General features: G+C 38.7%; 2 protein-coding genes across 4 annotated transcripts in view; both read right to left on the reverse strand.

The window, feature by feature from the left end:
* Positions 1 to 1,448: 1,448 nt before the first annotated feature.
* On the reverse strand, positions 1,449 to 7,041 carry dmap1 (DNA methyltransferase 1 associated protein 1). Of its 3 annotated transcripts, none has more exons than XM_079466956.1 (11): positions 6,124 to 6,281; positions 5,629 to 5,741; positions 5,357 to 5,448; positions 5,078 to 5,276; positions 4,737 to 4,895; positions 4,488 to 4,655; positions 4,105 to 4,290; positions 3,907 to 3,978; positions 3,267 to 3,339; positions 2,562 to 2,848; positions 1,449 to 2,359 (listed from the first exon to the last, which is right to left on the reverse strand). In XM_079466956.1, the coding sequence occupies exons 2-11, from the start codon at positions 5,725 to 5,727 to the stop codon at positions 2,300 to 2,302; spliced, it is 1,395 nt and encodes a 464-aa protein (XP_079323082.1). In that variant the 5' UTR covers positions 5,728 to 5,741; positions 6,124 to 6,281; the 3' UTR covers positions 1,449 to 2,299. The 3 variants fall into 3 exon arrangements, with proteins under 3 accessions (XP_079323082.1, XP_079323083.1, XP_079323084.1); XM_079466957.1 differs by lacking the exon at positions 6,124 to 6,281 and adding an exon at positions 6,768 to 7,041 and having other exon boundaries at positions 1,455 to 2,359; XM_079466958.1 differs by having other exon boundaries at positions 1,455 to 2,359; positions 6,063 to 6,125.
* obscna (obscurin, cytoskeletal calmodulin and titin-interacting RhoGEF a) overlaps positions 6,923 to 19,140 on the reverse strand; it is a gene marked incomplete at both ends in the record, with an annotated part of 39,446 nt that continues 27,228 nt past the window's right edge. Inside the window, 28 exons of the mRNA XM_079468147.1 lie at positions 6,923 to 7,100; positions 7,734 to 7,883; positions 8,480 to 8,576; positions 8,690 to 8,910; positions 9,042 to 9,281; positions 9,467 to 9,572; positions 9,654 to 9,821; positions 10,677 to 10,805; positions 10,883 to 12,557; positions 12,712 to 12,789; positions 13,391 to 13,436; positions 13,529 to 13,681; positions 13,803 to 13,829; positions 13,950 to 14,122; positions 14,304 to 14,381; positions 14,457 to 14,517; positions 14,619 to 14,819; positions 14,889 to 14,979; positions 15,088 to 15,256; positions 15,342 to 15,454; positions 15,536 to 15,684; positions 15,845 to 15,923; positions 17,663 to 17,771; positions 17,886 to 18,015; positions 18,099 to 18,201; positions 18,350 to 18,517; positions 18,633 to 18,713; positions 18,818 to 18,995. Coding sequence (XP_079324273.1) covers positions 6,923 to 7,100; positions 7,734 to 7,883; positions 8,480 to 8,576; positions 8,690 to 8,910; positions 9,042 to 9,281; positions 9,467 to 9,572; positions 9,654 to 9,821; positions 10,677 to 10,805; positions 10,883 to 12,557; positions 12,712 to 12,789; positions 13,391 to 13,436; positions 13,529 to 13,681; positions 13,803 to 13,829; positions 13,950 to 14,122; positions 14,304 to 14,381; positions 14,457 to 14,517; positions 14,619 to 14,819; positions 14,889 to 14,979; positions 15,088 to 15,256; positions 15,342 to 15,454; positions 15,536 to 15,684; positions 15,845 to 15,923; positions 17,663 to 17,771; positions 17,886 to 18,015; positions 18,099 to 18,201; positions 18,350 to 18,517; positions 18,633 to 18,713; positions 18,818 to 18,995 — 5,151 coding nt within the window. The remainder of the gene's footprint in view (positions 7,101 to 7,733; positions 7,884 to 8,479; positions 8,577 to 8,689; positions 8,911 to 9,041; positions 9,282 to 9,466; positions 9,573 to 9,653; positions 9,822 to 10,676; positions 10,806 to 10,882; positions 12,558 to 12,711; positions 12,790 to 13,390; positions 13,437 to 13,528; positions 13,682 to 13,802; positions 13,830 to 13,949; positions 14,123 to 14,303; positions 14,382 to 14,456; positions 14,518 to 14,618; positions 14,820 to 14,888; positions 14,980 to 15,087; positions 15,257 to 15,341; positions 15,455 to 15,535; positions 15,685 to 15,844; positions 15,924 to 17,662; positions 17,772 to 17,885; positions 18,016 to 18,098; positions 18,202 to 18,349; positions 18,518 to 18,632; positions 18,714 to 18,817; positions 18,996 to 19,140) is intronic.

Consider the following 19,140-nt stretch of genomic DNA (forward strand, 5'->3'; position numbering starts at 1 on the left):
CTGTGGGGCTAGCGAATTAAAATTTGGCCCAAGACTCGTGTAAAAGCAAGACACTGTAAAAAGAGAGCCCCTCAGAAGAAATGCAAAAGAAAGCAGAGAAGAACCACTAAGGAGACCCATGACCTTCATCCTAACCTGAAAACAACACAAATGCCAACACAAATTGTTTGAATGAGATGTGCTTAAGAACGTGCTTGATTAATGGATTTGGTGTAATGAGATGGAGCCATCACAAAGTCATGAAAAGAAACAGTGAGGATGAGATAGCGAGAGAGGAAAAGAAGGATCATCTTCCGGCTGTGTTCTGTCAAGGGAGAAATTACACATTTACTGTTTTTTTTCCAAGGATGGCCCCCATAGATCATAGTGGGGGATTTACGAGCCAATTTCCAACATGAAATATAGACACCAAGAATCAATTTTACCTCTGTTTTTCACTTTCTCTTCCTTCAAACAGATCACAGCTGATAGTTTTCTTCGGGTAGAACACCAAACAAGCCACTTTGTTACCTTCAGTCAGGTAAAATGAAGAGAATTAATGAATGTCCACTGAACACTATCACTTAACTTATATATATATATATATATACAATTTAGTTTTTACTAAAGGTAAACAATACCATGTTAATTTACAATTGTTGATGAGTATACTAACACTTCAAATGTTATTATACTAGAAAAATGGGTAACACGTAACATCAAGGTACCCTTTATAAAGCATTTATAAATGTGTCCATTAATGATTAAGAAGTCATTTACAAATACATTATAAAGAAGTTATAACTGCATGAATGAAAAGAGGGATTTTAACAAAATACCTGCCAAATAGTGCAATTTTTAACTCACATGCTATAAATGCTTAATAAATGAATTTATTCAATATATATTTAACTCGCAAGCAGATTCATTATTATCTTGATGTTGTTTGCAATAATAGGCAGTCAGACTGGACACTTTGGGTTGTTTTTCTTATAGCTGCTCACTATTTGGCAGGTATTTCATTAGAATCCCCTTTTTATTTTTGCAGTTATAACTGCTTTATAATGCATTTATAAATTATTTATTAATCAATAACACATTTATAAATGCTTCATAAAGGGTACCTTAATGTAAAGTGTTACCGAAACATTTTCATAAATATCAGCGGTTTCAGAGACGAGAGAAACACGTCAGTCCAATCTTCCATTACTTTACCACCTCAGCCGAAAGCTTGATATACCATAATTTACCATCTGAGATACATTTATGACAGGACAGGCAGAAGAGATGTAAATTAAAAATCTTTCCCGTCATGTTCAATACTGTAATGAATTTACTTGCGATGTCTTTATCATGGTGAATTCATGAAGTGCAGACGTCAAGCGGCGAAGCTCGCGTCGTTCATATTATTGATTTGCGCGCTTGACAGTTAATTTAAAGTGCATCACAAATACCGAGCCAGAAACCCAGATGTTACAGCACAATAACTCATTGGCTCTTTTTATTTAATACTGGCAAGTTTCTTACTTAAAATGAAAATCAACCATTTATGTTAAAATATTGTAACATTTTGTTATTTACTTTTATTATAGTTTAAGTATAACCATGGTTTCTAGCAGTCGGATTATAATTTGTATATGACCATACAAATATCATGATTAAACAGTAGGGTTCCTATAATTAGTTATTGTAGTAAAATTGTGATTCAATTTCATGAGGGAACAACTATTCATCTTAAAATTTGTTTTACCCTCACAAATTAAGGATATGATGACACCTACTTGAAAAACACAACATTTATTAAACCTTTGAACAGGACATTTTACAGATGATGAGCTGAATGTGAAAAAAGCAAACCCCCATTCAATAAATTCTCCCAACAGCATCCAGATTCACTGTGTCATACATCTGTCCGGCATACGTTCATGTCAGGCAAGCCGATTTTTTACTCCTCTCCTTACTTCTGTCTTTTCACGTGAGGATTAGCTCGCTCTGCCAATTTACTGTTCATCTCGGATGGGGCTACCTGGCAGGTCAGAGGTGGTGGTATAATGAAATAGGATGTCAAAGGTGTTCTGTGTCATGGTGTAGGTCGGGTCTAGAGAACGAAGGGAGGAGGGAAGCAGGTGGGATTGAGGGGTGGTGGACAGGGAGGAAAGTCGTTGAGCCAAACACATTAACAGTGCCAGAGACCGGTCATCAAAAAAAGCGAACAATGACCTACAACCACAACCATCCTCTGAGACAGTCACTTAAGAGAGATCCAAAACACTCTCTCCTCTTCCAAAATGTCCAGCTGAGTTTAAAAAAGTAATTCACATCATGGTTTCTTCACCTTCTTGATAGATGAAGAGCTGGAGGCAGATTCTCTGCGTTTGCGCTGTGTAAAGTGGAAAATACACAAAACTGAACTTCAGCATTTCTTCCACTCAAAAGAAAACACATTTTCTTGCAACAACAAAGTAGAAATTGTGTTGGAAATTTTAACAAGTTACTTTTCATATGAAGTTATTAAGACAAATCAAGTTATGAATTCACAGGGCATAAGAAATTATTATAGCAAATTTCCTTGTCAAACTCACCGAATTTGGAGTAAGCGGAGCTCCAACCACATCGATAATCTGCTCTTTGGCTTCCGTTTTGATGTCATCAGTGCCAAGCCAAGATTGACTGTCAGGAGCGCCACTGGTCTCACTCTGTGGCGTAACGGCGCCCCCTGCTTTTAGCAGAGCATCATAGCGGTGCCGCAACATCTGCTGTTCGTACTCGCAGTTACTGTAGGCTTGCTTTAGCTCATACACAAGGACCAGATCACTGCGAAGTTCATTAAACATATGCACAATCTCCTCTGTGGGCATGGGATTAAGATCTGTGGTTTAAAAAGAACAGAGATTCAATACAAAGTCTATGCTTAGAACGGTTTCATTATTCCAATTTGTTGGAAAATATGAATTGTTAATGCTTTCTCTTTTGTAAGTGCTTTGGATACAAGCACATTTTAAATGAATTAATGTCAAGTAAACATGAAATATAAACTATAGAAGCTAAAGATGGGAATCTTCAATAAGTTAAGTATATTCAAAGTTTAAGGTTGATGAAGACAGCAGTGTGACTGGAAGGCAAATGTTGGTAGTGTGAATGAGATTTTAAATTTATTTCAATATAGGTCAACTTGGTTTTAGAAACTTAAAGCGTTATTGTACATTAAAGCATAATTTGGTGAGATTCGCTTTTTTTCAATACCATTCAGCCCTTAATTTCTTTACTTTCATTAAAATACTACTCACCGACTCCTTGCTCTGTCAGGATCTGTTCAATAGCTTTTATTTTCTTTTGTCCAACTGAACTGGGCAGCTTCATCTATGCACACACAAATCAGCCAAATAAACAACTACAAATAAACTTATAGTAAACTGAAGTTGTGCTTGTGTGCTCAGTAGATCTTTGGTACAAATCGGCCGGTCTGAATTCCACAAGGTTCTTGAATCATAGATGGAACATTAACACCTTTAATCTCAGATGGCTACATGGTCTAAAAGAGGAAGCAATTGAATAAAAATGGGGTCATCGTTCATCCATAATACCTCTGAAATGCACTTCAGAGAGGGCAGATCAAAACATGTTCATGCACCCAAGTCTGACTAACAGATGACCGGCCACATCTGAGTCATACACTACCCCAGTACAGGCCTTAATGCGTTTTACATAGAGCGACCTCCCTTCATTACTCTTTAGGAGAAATGCCTTCCTGTGGGTAGATTAGTCTACCTATGACTGTGTAAATCAATCACCACTGGCTAATGAGAGAGAAGTTAAACGCCACAAGCTCCTGTAGCGTAGAAGGATGTATCATAATATTCTGCAAAGGTAATACATTAAGAAATGGATCAGGGGCCAGTTTTGTTGAAGCGTGTAAGTTGGTCTTACTCTCTGGCTTCGTAGTGAAACACCAGCAGATTTGAAGTCGGGGAATTTAATGCCTGCGGTTTCAGGAACGGTCTGGCAGGGAGAAGATGAAATGTGAATTAGAGGAAGCGCTATGATTTATATGTTGGTTAACAGGTTTTTAAGCTATCATGAATACCATGAATGTTTTTTGCAAGCCTGGTGTAAGGAGATAATTACCATTTTCTCTGTCTCTCGTTTTTGCGGCAACTTCTTCTTGGTGGCTTTGCGTTCAGCTCTACGCATCTCTGTGGTTGTGTCAGCAGCTGTTATGAGCTTCTGAAGGTCCTGCGACTTCTTTTCACGCTCCTTTTTGCGGTTCTCAATCTTCCTCAACTCCGTGATCAAATACTCCTCTTCTGACACCTACAGGAACGTAAAAAAAGCACATTAAGGTTGCTCACACTTGCGATCATTGTTATGCATAAACACTTTCCAAACACAATAAAGCTGTATTTTTAGGACTTGACTCATTCAGAGTTGTACTAATGGTTGTAAAAGTCTGTAGTTTGTATTCACTTTTTTATGCTGAGCAGCTGTTCTGCTCCCAGATAATGTCTCACCTGCTCAGGAGTGCGGTTGAATAACCTGTCAAGCTGTTCTTTCCTGCGTCTCTCATGACCAGCGTCAAATATGTAGATCTTTGGCTCTGTCCCTGTCCCTGCCCGAAGCTTTGTTAACTTCCCACAAATGTTGTAATAACGTTCCTTGAGATCCTCAACAGATCTTTTCTACAAAAATATCAAAGAAACAAACAGTTATAGCCCAGATTAGCTTAATACAGGCAGCATATATCATGTAAAGATATTTACTCTGTATTGCTGGTGATCGTAGCGGTCATGAATAACAACGAATCGCAGGTCGAAACGTTTGGACAAGTCAAACAGATGATCCGTTTCAGCTTTCGTCCATCCGTCATCATGGAGATACATCTGATACTCCTGCTCCGAGTACACAGGCACCTGAACAGTCTTGGAACAGGAATGACATTTTCAATAACATGCTGGAGACAACCAATTGTGATTTCGAAAGTAACACAGGTAATTTTTTGTGTATAAAAAATGTTTTCTCTCTAGTAAATGCCACAGCTATTTGCATTTTCAGCATTCCACAATATCCCTCTATTAATCAATGTTCTCTCGCTCTTTCCTACCTTGTTAAAGCGGGCAAATGGGTAGTCCTTTCCCTCCTCTGCCGCACGTCTCCAGTGATGGAAAATAGCTCCATCTTTTCTGGCTGGATTCGAAAATGGCATCCACTTCCAGGGCCGCACCTTCTTACAGCCCAGTTGAGCCTTGACCGTCCGGTAGCCCTGCGTGGTATCACTTGGCAATAGCGGAGGGGCATCTCTACTAAAAAAGAAAACCATATAACACATAATTACACATGGTCATCTTTACAAATATATTGCTCCCAATCATATCAAACTTACTTTTTGTCTGAATAGAGTAAGGCATAAACTTCTCTGTGCATTCCTTCTGGTCGCTTAAACGTTAAAGTCTCAGTCACTTTCTTGGCTTTTTTCTGCAATTTAACCAAGGAAAATGGTTAAATATCGAAATGATTTATTATTATTACGATTTATTAATACATTTGCCAGAGTGCATCAAAAACACATCTCAATCGTACTATATAAGAATTCATCAAAACATACATTGATATATAATTCAACAGTTAATATATGATATTATTTGGGAAAGTTACCTTGTCTGAGTTGATGATATCTTTCTTACTGATGGGTCCTGAATCATTGTCACCTCCTGTCAGCTCCAGAATATCCCTCACATCAGCACCCGTCGTCATGGTGAGCGCTTTAACTAATGGATAAAACACAGTCGATTAGGAAAACATTAAACCTTACTAAAAGTACTACACAGAACGATATATAATATGGTTGGTCTACTTCGTATAAAACACCAACAACCATTGAAACTGTATTTAATTCATTCAACTTTCATAACCCAAAATACATTGCAATAGGTTTGCGGGGTCTTTTAGATCAGGCTGAGGTGAAAGGATAGTGACACTATTAATAAATCACACCACACCAAACGATAAAAACCAAATCGAGTATTAACTGTTGTAATATTGGTTAGCACGAGCGCTAATAAACTTGAAATCAATGAGGCTGAACAAACCGGAATCGCCTAGAGTTCAGATTACACCTCCAGAACTTTATTTACACGTAAATATTCTTACCTGAGAAATATACACGAAGTCGGTTTATCTCAAATATACTCGCTAGTCTATAATACCCGTTGTGTTAGCTAAAATGCTAACATGTACGGCGCTGGTTTCTTCTTTCTTGGTATGCTGCACTACGCCTCCTGAGATCCTCGTGGACTTGGTCACCATCTACCGGTCGAAGATAAATACTGCGTATCTCAAAATACTAGACGAGCGGTTTATTTTTTAATTATAAGAAACAATCCCTGCAGCTGCAAGTGAGCAACAAAAAATGCCTGATGCAGCGGTAAACTTTATTAACACATGAAGATAATAGATTTACAGGTCTACAATAACAGCAGTTGCTGGCTTGGTATCTTGTTCTATAGTGTCTCATCCCATCAATTATTATCATTTCTCTTAAGTAATTTCAGTTAAACACATCTATCAAACAGAACTGAAATAAATGTGAGAAATGTCACATCACTATTGTGTCATACTTTATATAGTCACACTTTTGTAAATCATTGTTGTTAATGTCACTATTTGAATCTTTACAAACAAATATTTTAAGCATGGTCATGCGGGCTGTCCAACTACATCGTGTAAATTACAATATGTTATATTTTAAGAAATGATTAATACATATTTGTAAAGCAAAGCAATGTTCATCATACCATTTTTCCAATACTACAATTAAACCACTGTAGTTTTCCTCAGGGTAGCACAAAAATAACATCCACTGTGCTTTTAAAACCTACAAAAAGCATTTCACAGTTACACACACCAAATAGTTTAAAGCCCCCGAATATCTTCCTAACATTAATTCGCGTTATAACAGGGCTGGTTTAAACTTTGTTCGGACGTGGTCTCGCTTGACCTCTCTTTCCCTGAGATAGGCCTGCAGCTTGTCTGTTGAGAAACAGACAATAGATGTGCCATGTTTGGAGGACAGATGCTCTCCGTGTATCCAGGGGTTTTGAAGGGACTCTGCTGCTGTTGGTCTTGCCCTGATGAACACAGAGCCTCATCAAATACAGCCTATTTTCAAATAATTTACATATTCCATGATTTTCCAGATATACTTTAAAATCACATATTGATTTTATATGATGACTTTTCTGAAGTTTGGAAACAGGTGTGGCGGAGGGTACAGATTCAGGATCAGCATCACCTGGGAAATGGCCCGGCAGCTAATGCTGATCAACCACACCTGATGCCAATTAACTACCGGGCATATAAACTGCACACACACACTACTGAGGGAGGCTTGTTCTCCAAAGAACTAACACTCTTCTCTTCCCTCAGAGTCCAGTGAGTAACCCGAGGACGGAAAAACTGCACTATTGGCACGAGCACGGACTGGCAGCTTCCTAATCACAAGCACCCTGGGGTGTCACCATTGGATTGTGGTTTTTTTCTACACTGTCCTAATAAAATTCCCCTCCGGGGTTGTTTACATCTGCCGTCTTGTGTCCGTAGTGTCTCTTACCTTGCCACACAGGTTATATTGAACTATTATGTTTTCCTTAAACATAAGCCATAAAACATTAAATCCGATATATTAATCTAACCATGTTTACATGTAATCTGTGTGATGTAGATGCTTATTGAAAAGCATCCAGATTCAGCAATAGTTTTACCAGGCTTTGTTGCTCATCGTGCTCTTCATGAAGTTGATGGCTCCCTCTGATAGGCCTGGATAACAGCGGCCAAACTGGATCTTTCCTTTTTTAATGTTCCGATCTCGCTCCCAATTTAAATCAGCATGGAAGGGACTGTCGGCACTCAACCTACAGGGGATAAACAGTCGCTAGTAAGGGAACACTGAGAAAATAAAATGTGTTATATTTATAATACATTAGACATGTATATTATCCTTTCTTAATTTAGGTTGTCGATCACTTTTTCATTCTTAAAAGTTGAAGCTCATGTCTAGTCAAGGTTACTTTACTTTACTAAATCCAAAGCTTGAAATCGTTACTGTTCATTGAAATCAAATAAATGATTGACCTAAATGTGAACGTATCTAAAAAACATAACTAAAGAAAAAAATTGTACGTTACCTCAAAAATAAAAGCACTACAATTATAATAATAAACAAAAACTAAAAATGAATGAATCTTATATAGCAACATACAAAACAAACCAATAAATTGTAAAATGACAAGAACATATAACAAAATTGCTAATACTTTAACTAAAATTAATACAAAAACAAAAAACCTAATTTAATATATTAATAAAACTAAATAAGACTAAAATCAAAACTATAATAACTAAAATGAATAATTGTATTATTTCAACAAAACAGTACATATTTGACTACGAGTCTAAATTTCCTAAAAGTTTCCAGAATATCCTTTTACTGAATTCTTCCAGTACTAACATGATAAAAGCCAAAACACCAACAGCCCAGATATCAGTCTCCGGTCCAACTCCTTGTCCTTCCAAGATCTCGGGTGCTTTAGGAAGAACAATATACCCTAACAAACGCAACAGAGAACATTAAGCAAAACTCTGGATTAAGACATTACAAACAACTGACTGATAACACGGAATACTGATTGAAAAGTCATTGAATACACTGAACATCCACCTTTGTTATCTGACATTTCCTTTATGTGCTCAATATTCAGCACTTGTCCTGGAGTAAATGTTTGCGCCGAGCCCAAATCCACAATCTTCACTTTTCGTCCAGTCACCAGCATGTTATCTGACTTTAGATCCAGGTGAACGATACGACGACTGTGCAGATAATCCACAGCACTCAGAATCTGCTCTAGCAGGTCAGTCACATGCATTTCTGCATATAGATCCCTACAGGCAAAAATAAAGACAGAGGACACTCTTTCACATCTGTAACATTTGCTTTTCACTTGCATCTATGAATATAGTTATAGTATTTAATGTAAATAAAATCAATCTTTCAATAGTATTAATACTATCACCTTTCAGAAAGGTTATAAAGAAGCTCTCGTCCTGGACACAGTTCCTCTATAAGTACCAGGCAGGTGGGGGTAAGAATGGCCGAATGAAGCAGTACAAGGTGAGGGTGGCTCAGTCGGCGAAGCAGTTGATATTCCCTCAAAACCAGCTGCCTCTGCTCTGGTCTGTACGCCGTCATTTTAGCTGCAAACATCTGGGAGCTACGGCTATCCTCACACTGAGTTACCACACTAATACGGCCTCTGTCAAATAAAATACAATTCTAGCCACTGTCTGTGTATCGCAAGTTAAAAAAACGTTGGATGTTTCTCAAATCACACACATTTAAAGTTAAAATTAATTTTGAGGAGTTCCATCAGACTCAATAAAGAAAACTGAAGGAGCCCTTGTATACATGCATGCAGTACATAACTATGAGGTAGAGCACCTGTTGATTTCTGACAAGAAGCTGTAAGACTTTTCGGTGCCGAGACCTCCGGGTACAGTGATCTTTGACCCTAAAGATCCCACCTGAATGAGAGGAATGTGAGAGTCTGCAAAAAACAAAACATGCCTCAATTAACCAATCGGAATCAAGTATTCCCGACAGCCGCCTTTTCCCAAGAATTTTATACCTTCATAAGGGGTGGCCATAAATGCAGGGGGCGAAGGATCACTAAAAGGTGCCAACCCTGTCTTGGTGATATAGGACACCCTGAACATATATCCCGGTCCTCTCGGAAGGGCATTAGCTGTATAACAACTGTCTCTTACATTCTCAGACAAGTTCCTCCACTCCACATCTACAGTAATATAAAGCAGAAGACGGTATGTATGTAGTTTATAGAGAAAAAAATGCTGTAAACATTCTTAAAAATGGATAACATTGATGGTCATTTTTCATGTAGTTTCTCACCATTTGTGCTATATTGAATACAGTATGTGATGAGCTCATTGGATCGCACTGGTTTCCAGAACACAAGAGCTCCGCCCCCTGCAAGCTGAATGACATCTGGCCTAGATGGTTTAACTGGACTTTCTGGTGGAACATCATCCATTTTCAATTCATACGATTTTATACAAATATAATTGGAATGATGATAAAGGTAAAGATGATGTCTATATGATGACTATGTTTAATTTTATTGGTTGAGTTTTTGATTCCTTTCTTGATTTTCATTTTGTTTTATTTTACAGTTTCTTTTTTATATTTATTATTCAAATTGTCAATGTTTATTTAGTTAGGCCTACATACAGTATAAAAAAGGTTTAATTAAACCCATAGCTCGGTTTCAGAGACAGGGCTAAAGCATAGTCCTAGACTAAAATGCGTGATTGAACTAAATACTTCCACTGATATTAGTGCCACTGTTTTGTCTTAAAATGCACACAGTAATGTTTTTATTTACTTTTTTTTACCTTAATAAGGCTTACTTGCTTAGTCTTAATGTGAAACCTTAATGTGAAACTAGGCCGAAGGTTGTCAATTCTGCAATGGTAAGTAATGTTTTGGAAAAAAATTGTTACGTTTAAATTTTTTACCATATCGTGATACTATTGTAATGTGAACCCAGTATTGTGTTTTAAAGTGAATTGTGAGCCGAGAGAACCATTACAACCTTCATTCAATGATGTCGATATCTGACCAACAAACATACCTTTGGATTTCTTAAACAGTGGCACTTTTAGACTGAACAATTTAGACTTTTTCTGAGGGCTTCCGGGTGATATGGCGGCTGGTGTCGATTTCTCTTGCTTTCCAGCAGAGGTGTTCTTCACAATCGGAGCTGTATAAAAATAGTTAACACTGAATTATCTTTCACAACCAATACTATTTAACTATATAACAATAGTAGACAACAACCTTTCTTCCTCTCTGCGTCCTCTTTGTTAGACTGTTGAGTGAACAGTTTTGTAAGACTGGACGCTGATGCTCCCATCTTTTTTCTCAGGGTCAGTAGAGGGGTCCTGGGCTTTGAGTTTGCTCCATCTTCTTGCTTCTTTTCAGAGCTTTCCAACTGAGGGGAAGAATGGCTAGCCCATGAGTGCTTGCGAAAGATCTTCATGAATCCAGTCTTAGAAGATTTTGCGCTAGGTAGTTTGGCTTGTAATGCTGGGGCAGAGGCGTGTCTTTGAAGCACCTCTTGGTTTCCTCTGTCCGCTGTTGCAGACTGGACAGGAACCGCAGAGGAGCTTCTTCTCAGAGGGATGATGCTTTTAGCAGTTCGTGTTTTATTTATTCCAGAGCTTGAACTTTGAGTGCGGTGTCGAGGTGGGGCTTGTGGGAGGTCTTGGCGGAGAGATCTTATAACCTTTTCCATGTCTTCGTCCTCAGAGTCCTGTAGGAGAGAACATTGTGAGGTCTTTCCTGACGATCCAGCCATCACAGTCTCATCATGTTGCCTGTGGGTGACAGGGTGGAAACAGGATGAGAGTTCTTCATACGAGCCTAGCCGGCTACAGGCCTGTGGCTCGGCCTGCGATCCAGCCATGCTCTCTTCATCATCCAAATGTTTTGCTTCATTTTGCATAATCTGTGATTGGCTGTCAATCACACATGACTCTTCAATCGGCTCTTGGATTTGCGTTCTCGCTTTTATCACTGGGCGCTTTCTTGGAGAAACCGGTGAACAACGGCGAAGTTTCCTTCTCACTTCTACGTCTTGAGTTTTTTCTTCTTCATCGGTGAGATCTGGTTTTTGGCTAACTTCGACATCTTGCCCATCCTCTCCTAGTGACCCCTGCTCGGTCGGGGCTGAAGAGCGTTGTGTGTATGCATCTAATGACCTGCTTCTTCTCTGCATGTGTATGTTTGGATGGGCAACGCTCACGCCACTATCAAATGAGCTTGACTTAAGCATAGGTGAATGCATTGATGCTTTTCTCTTTGCTTCCAAATCTGGAGAATCTTCCACATACTCTATAAGCGGCTCATTTAGCCTGCCAGAGAGGCTGGCACGAAGAGGCTTACGGCCACGCTCCTGCTTTTTGGCTTGGATTTTATCCCGAAGCAACATGTGGCGAGCAGAAATGGGAGAGAGCTGCTCAGAGCTGCAGTAGAAGTTGCTCTTGATGAGGCTACGGCGTGGTATGGGAGTCCCTCCAGCCAACCCCTCTTCTCGCTGGGAAATGTATAGAGGGGGACTGCTGTCCCTCCGCTCCAAACCGATTGGCTCTGGCGTGAGCACTTTTGTTGGTGAGCTCATTGGAATTAGCAGTGGGCCTCTTTGAATGTTCTTCTCATCGATAAGCAACTCTTCCTCATCTTCTTCTTGAGACACAGGCCTTTTTGACACATGGGCGTATGGGTCATATTCATCCTCTTCGTCCAAATCATCTTCATCTTCTTGGCTGACCTGATGGAAGAAGTCCCAGGCATCTGCTTCATCATACTCTGAAGAAGACCCACTGCTTAAGGAAGTGCTGCTGGGCTCCTGAGTCTCCCTCGTGGCTGAAATGGAAACCTCACGCATAGGGGCTTCCAACAGGTCTGGGATCGGTCTCAACGTCAGCACAGAGCCGAGACACGTCAAAGAACACTGAGAGAAGTGGAGGGATATTGAAAATAAGACAAAATACAAAGAAATGAGTGGGAATGATTTGGAATAATTGAAAACATTTTGTAATATTTCATTTCATCACTTCCAGTAAAACTGAACAATGGACGGCAGAGAAAATTAGTTCAAATCTTACCTGCCATTTTCTTCTTGAAATAAAAGACTTTAAATATTTCACATTAATGTCCTCAGGCTCCCCATCTTCATAATGACCCTAAAAACAGTCATGAAACTGCTGAAAATAATGATATTTACATTTTCTATAATTCCATTAAATTAATTTCATATTTGTGACCCAGTCTGTGAAACCCAGCTTAACTATTGTAACCTAAATAACATTCTGTTAAAATGTATGTAAATATATACAGTGGTGGAAGAAAATAAGAATTTAAGTGTTAATTGTAATATTTTTTCAGTTTTTTGCATTTTCTGTTTATATGTATGTGTTTAGGTAAAATTGTCATTTTTGTTTCATTCTGTAAACTACTAACAGTATCTCTTACTAATTTGAAACAAAAGCATTGTTTCTATTTGCATTTATATGCAGAAAATTGGAGAAACAGGTCAAAATAACAGAAGAGGTGCATTAATTTCAGTGTTTGTCATACTACAAATCAAAGTATGAATGCTTATCTTCAAATCCTTCATACATTCTATAATTTACAGCAATAAACACACATTAACTATTTTCATCATTTTTATGGCCGTTCCTTCTTCGATGCTCCTAATTTCACAATTAGATTATGACACTTTGGCCAGGATTTCACAGACAGGGTCACATTTGTCCATAGAATCAAAAAACTATTTCTACTGACCTGAAACCACTCATGAGCCAGACACTCAGGTGCATTCGGCCTCCTTCTATAGAGATAAAAACAACAGCATTTTATCAACTGTCCCCCAAACCCAAAAACCCCCCAAACAGTACGCCCTTATAATATAGCAAATCTGACTCTGGGTCTGGCTGTAGAACTCTGTGTAGGAAGTCCTGTGCCTCCACACTTCTGCTCGTGATCTCAGGTGCATCCCAGAACAGCACACCCTCCGCTACCTTCATCAGCGTTTCACGGTCATTTTCTCCGAAGAAAGGGCAGTGGCACGTTAAGCTATCAGAAAAATCAGTTATTAAAGAAGACAATACACCACTATTTATACACAGCAACACAGGTTAAGAAATGTTTGCATTTAAGCACTCAAATGGACCATTTTTTCCACCAAGGGACTCACCATAAGTAAGCAACAACACCAACAGACCTGGAATAAAAATGAACATCATGAGGACAGAAAAGCACATTAATGCAATACTGTAAAACATGTTTTGTCACTTTTGTTTTGTTTACTACAGTTTGAAACAAACCACAAAGGTTTACTCACCAGATATCAGTGGCTACTGTAACAGGTTCCTGGTGGACAATTTCTGGAGCTACAAATTCAGGTGTTCCAAACTTGCTGTACTGATGTCTGGAACTGTCAATCTCCTGACAGAAGCCAAAGTCACAGATTTTGATGTCTTCTCTCTCTGGGGAGACCATGAGAATATTGTCTGTCTGTAGAGAAGAGATTTAAAAATGGTTAGATAGTATGTCATTCGGATGCCTGTGGGTCAGATGATGACATCAGCATTGAAACTGTAAAGCCTTTCTAAAAATACTCATCGGTGCAATATCGCAATGTGTAAATGAATGCTATTTAAGAACGAAGGATTAATTTGTTATTATAATCACTTACTTTGATATCCAGATGCAAGATGTTAATACTGTGTATGTACCCGATGCCCTCCAGAATCTGCTGAATATACAACTGGACCTAAAAAGAAATGATAATAGTAAATTCTTCATCAATGAAACATTTTTCAGATTAATATTTAGTTTTCAAAATTACCTCCCCCTCTGTAACCAATCCTTTTAAATACAAATGGTCTAATAACCCTTGCGAAGAACATCTGTGAAAGTTACAGAGGTACATCAATTCAACGTCTGATTTCTAAAAAGCTGAAATCCACAAAGAATTAGACTAAATATCAAAAAGAAAAGGTGTTCATACAATTCTATAACCAACACCAGAGTGCGTCTTGTGGAGAAGAAATCGAGGAGACACGCGAGTCTGCGGTGAGCCAAACGAGACAGTAGATCTCTCTCTTGAAACGCTCTAGTCCTGGTGTTGCTTCTGAGCGGAAGGAACTTTGCGGCGAAGCACTCGCCACTCGCCCTGTGTATGACCTTTTTGACCACCGCAAAGGTGCCCCTGGATTTTGGAGAAAAGAATGTCAATAAATGTTCTTTTAATTCCTTAAGTCAATGTTGTTGGAATTACCTTCCTATTTCCTCATAGACATCATATACGGAATGCAGTTTTCGCCTTTTTGTAAACTCCACTTCTCTTTCCTCCTCAATGTCCTCAGGACCTGAGAAACACATCATTGCTTCCACTTTTCTACTATTTTTTGTTTTTAGATAAAGCAATCCACATGTATGTTTAACAAATTGTAAGATGCAAGGTTGTTGACTCTCACCAGTGTCAACAGTGAGTTCTGCGTTGCAAGATGTCTGACCAACACTGTTGCCGGCTATGCAGGTGTATGTCCCACAATCCTCTGCGCAAGTGTCCAGCAACATGAGAGAGCAACGTGCACCACTGTGCATTATTTCTGTTTGCTCATTGGCTAAAATATCCTGGCCATCCTGAATACAAGAAATCAGCTGAAATTAAAATTGTGTTTTCATCATGAAAATATCAAAATGCAGAGCCATCATTTTGCTTTGGTACCTTAAACCACTGAACCGTAGGAATGGGCTGGCCTGTAATAATGGCAGAGAATATGGCCGCCTGACCCGGCCGGACTGTTAAGTCTTCTATGGGAACCTGTACAGCAGGGGCTTCTGTGGAACAAACACTGCATTCACAAATGTTGATGGTTTCTTCTTATAAACTGCTCACATTCACATTCTTAGAAATGTCACCTGTTATCACAAGCATCTCTTCCTCGGTTTCTGAGCAGACGAGCACTTCCTTAGAGTCCATGAGTCTCTCATCCTGTGCGGTCTGTATTTGCCTATCAGCAACATTCTGTCGTTCAACGCTGTGTGTTTCTCCAACGTCAGCGGCAGATCTTCAGAGGCACATAAAAGCACCATGAGAAATAAACGTTACAACCTGAATACCAAAAAAAGTGTACCATTTCCCCACGTATGCAGTATACTTCATCTATACAGCATAAGAAGACAATGCTTCTTATATCCCACAAATCAAAGTTTTCCGTTAATACTTACGGTTCAGGATATACAGGCTGAAAGAATATACTGAACAGGTTCTTTACAAAGGAACTGGACCAACCTTCTGACAGGGGCTCTATTAAGAAACAATTACAGCATGTCATACTGATAAAAACTCAGTTTGCTTTATTGTCTAATTTTATTATCTTACATGAGCAATAATATATTTATATTTCTTATTTAATTGAATGTCAACCGTACCTGTTAACCTAAAAAGACTGACAGGGTTTACCAAATTAATACTTGATACAGTAGAGGCCAAAAGTGACGTCTAAGAAATGTTGGCATCTTTGCCCTTTATTCAAACAAACTTATTGTGTTAGAAATGTTGTATGCATGTTGTGTAGTTGTGATTCGAGTGCAAGCTGATGCTCAACCTTGGGAATTATTGAAAGCTCAGCACACAACACTGATAAACTGTAGTTAATGTATGGCTTAATTTCCTATGAGGATTTTTGTCAATTACAATTAAACCCATATTTCCTGGTACATAATTTGTCATACAAATACATAAAGCAAATTTAAATTAATACGTAACCTTAAGTTTAGTACCATACACCCCATGTTTTGATGATTTATTTATAATGGCCCATTTAAAGCAAACATTGTGCAAATATTCCCTCTGGACATCATTTTTGGCCACTACTGTATGTGTGGTAAAGAGTGAAGAAGACAATTTCATACATTATGTACCTCACTCTGTATTCCTTTGTATAATCAAAAAGTAAATGCAAACTTTGTTAATTTGTAATGTAAACTTAAATAATGGAATATATTACTGCCTTTTGACTCTGCCCATCTAAACACAGCTTTGAAGAACGAAAATCACTTACCTTCATAACAGCAGGTATAAAAACAAAGTAAGATGAGGGATTCCTGGCCAGAGGTTTAAATCACATGTATATAGAAAACGATGACATGGGTTCACAAGCAGCGCAAGAGGCCACTGGGCCATATCTGCAGCAATGCTTGAGTCTTTGCACATGACCAGCTTTGAAAATGATGAACATGGCCTCTTTAGCTGAGCATGCGCTGACCAGAAAACAGTGAGATCAAGTACATAAACAGAAAATGAAGAGAAACAGTGGAATAGGGGCGGACAGAAATAAGAACATGCATGCGTAATGTCTGGTCATCTCTGGCTTTGTGAGAACACTTACATGATGATGGTTTTGATCGGATCTTTAGTCTCCTGCTCTGGGACTAAAAAAAGGAAGTGGAATGGAAAGTATGATGTTAAAAAGGATGATTGACGGGTGTTCAAAGACCACTTATGAACCATTTACAACATGTGAAATAGTATGAAATTGGTATGACGATGCAAAGAATGCTTTGCATTAAATTGTACTGTATGAAATATAATGACATGAAGTAGCATGCAGTTTCAAAACCAAATGAATTAAAAACTAAAATGATACAAACCATATATGAACATACATTATAGTCTCTGAACTATTCTGTATATGAATAGTAAGTAAATGTTTTTAATTATATAATGTACTGTTAATGTCTCTATACACATGACGAATGATGATTGACAGATTTAGTAACTCCATCAAAATCAATGTTTAGATTCTTAGATATGTAGTTTTGTGGTCTCATACAGAGGCCATGTCTGATAGTTAGACGTGTGAAATGAAAATGTATAATCTGGTGTTTTGAGGTGAAATATGAAGGATGGTTGTGGAAAGGTGGTCTGAGTTGCTGGTAACTGTGGTATGTGCTCCTTCAAGCTTACTGATATCTGCTTTATTGGGCAAATCGACACTTTCAGTCTTAAAGCGTAACTGCCGTTAACCTTCTTCTTTGCCTTACCTTGAAATGGGGAAGTTTGTGATTGGTTTAGGGTGCTGACTGTCAAGGCTGAAGGAGCTGGAGAGCAGAGCTCAGCTTTACACTTGGCACTACCCACTTCATTCTGTAACTATATCATAAACACAAAGATAAAGATTAAAATGAGGGGCATTCATGATAGGAAAGAAAGTAGAAACAGGCCAAAATGCACATGCATGTGGTGCATCTGGTTCTCTTGTGGTACCTCACACTGGTATTGACCGAGATCGGACTCTTCAGCCGTCTTTACGGTGAGTGTAAGACTTCCTGTTTGCACGTCGAATTGAATCAGATGCTTCCTGCTATTCTTGAGCTCAGCGCCGTCCTTAAACCACCTGTGCATATGGATAAGATACAGTGTGTGTGGTCATAAGACAGCTTGGAGGATATCAACATGAGCGAATGCAGTCAGCTTTACCTCACTGATGGGAAAGGAGCAGATTTTGTGGAACACTTGAACTGTGCGTCTTGGCCTTTCACAAGCGCTGAGTTATGTAGTTTAGTAGTGAAACTTGGAGGAACTGTAAGACACAAATGCTCTTAACTGTTTAGTCAACTTTGGATAGAAACGTGAGACTTCTTGGAAGGTTACTAATACACGACATTTGGATGGAATTATACTTTCTTTAGATTTTATAAAAGCATGGTGAAAAATGTACACAAACAGACCATCAATCATGACGTTAGCCAGGCTGCTGGCGTTGCCTGCGGGACTGGTTGCGTAACACATGTATTGACCCGAGTCATCAACTGTGACCCCAGTCAGCACAAGATAACAGGCACCCAACTGTCCTTCTGAAGTAATGTGATGCTGGTCATCCTTCACAGCACGACCATCTGAGAAAACACATTCACAATGAGCCTCAATAATGTGAAACTACTGAAAGACACTTTTACAACCATTATGTGTACAATTTACCTTCAAACCACTTTATTACTGGTTTTGGTGTACCAGTGATCTTGCAGGCAAGTTTTACAGTTTGTCCAAGCCTTGCCGAGAAATCTGTAAGATGTTGCTCAAAACAAGGAGCACCTGTAAACATGAAAAAACTTTCATCAATAAACAAAATACATTAAAAAAAAATCACTGCAAATATTAATTGATACTTGTGTCAACGTTCAGACTTCCCAACTTACTCCAGATGGGCTGTTTAATGCGCAGCTGCAGGTCCCTTAGATCTTTGAGCCAGGAGAGGCGAAGGAGGACGGATCGGGCCTGCAGAACGATCTTCCTTACCATTCCACGATGCTCATGCCACATACCAAACGCCCTGTCATCACCTTCCACTGTATCCTTTACATCAATGTCACACAACTGTGAAAGAAATCAGATGGATTTGAAATAAGTATTTTATTCCTCATTTTATTTCACAGCTAAACGTGGTCTAGAAACCTTTGTTAGCCAGCAATGCGTTTATTGGCAACCTGTAATACAATAAAGACTGATTATACAGTCTGAC

The sequence above is a fragment of the Barbatula barbatula genome (assembly GCF_947034865.1).
Source record: "Barbatula barbatula genome assembly, chromosome: 11".
Taxonomy (NCBI): domain Eukaryota; kingdom Metazoa; phylum Chordata; class Actinopteri; order Cypriniformes; family Nemacheilidae; genus Barbatula; species Barbatula barbatula.

Bases quoted from the DNA above. Each gene is read 5' to 3' on its own strand.
- dmap1 (XM_079466956.1), bottom strand. From the start codon at position 5,727: ATGACGACGGGTGCTGATGTGAGGGATATTCTGGAGCTGACAGGAGGT. The intron at 5,449-5,628 runs GTAACTTTCCCA...GTTAAATTGCAG, and splicing joins ATATCATCAACTCAGACAAG to AAAAAAGCCAAGAAAGTGAC. The intron at 5,277-5,356 runs GTAAGTTTGATA...TTTCTTTTTTAG, and splicing joins TTACTCTATTCAGACAAAAA to TAGAGATGCCCCTCCGCTAT.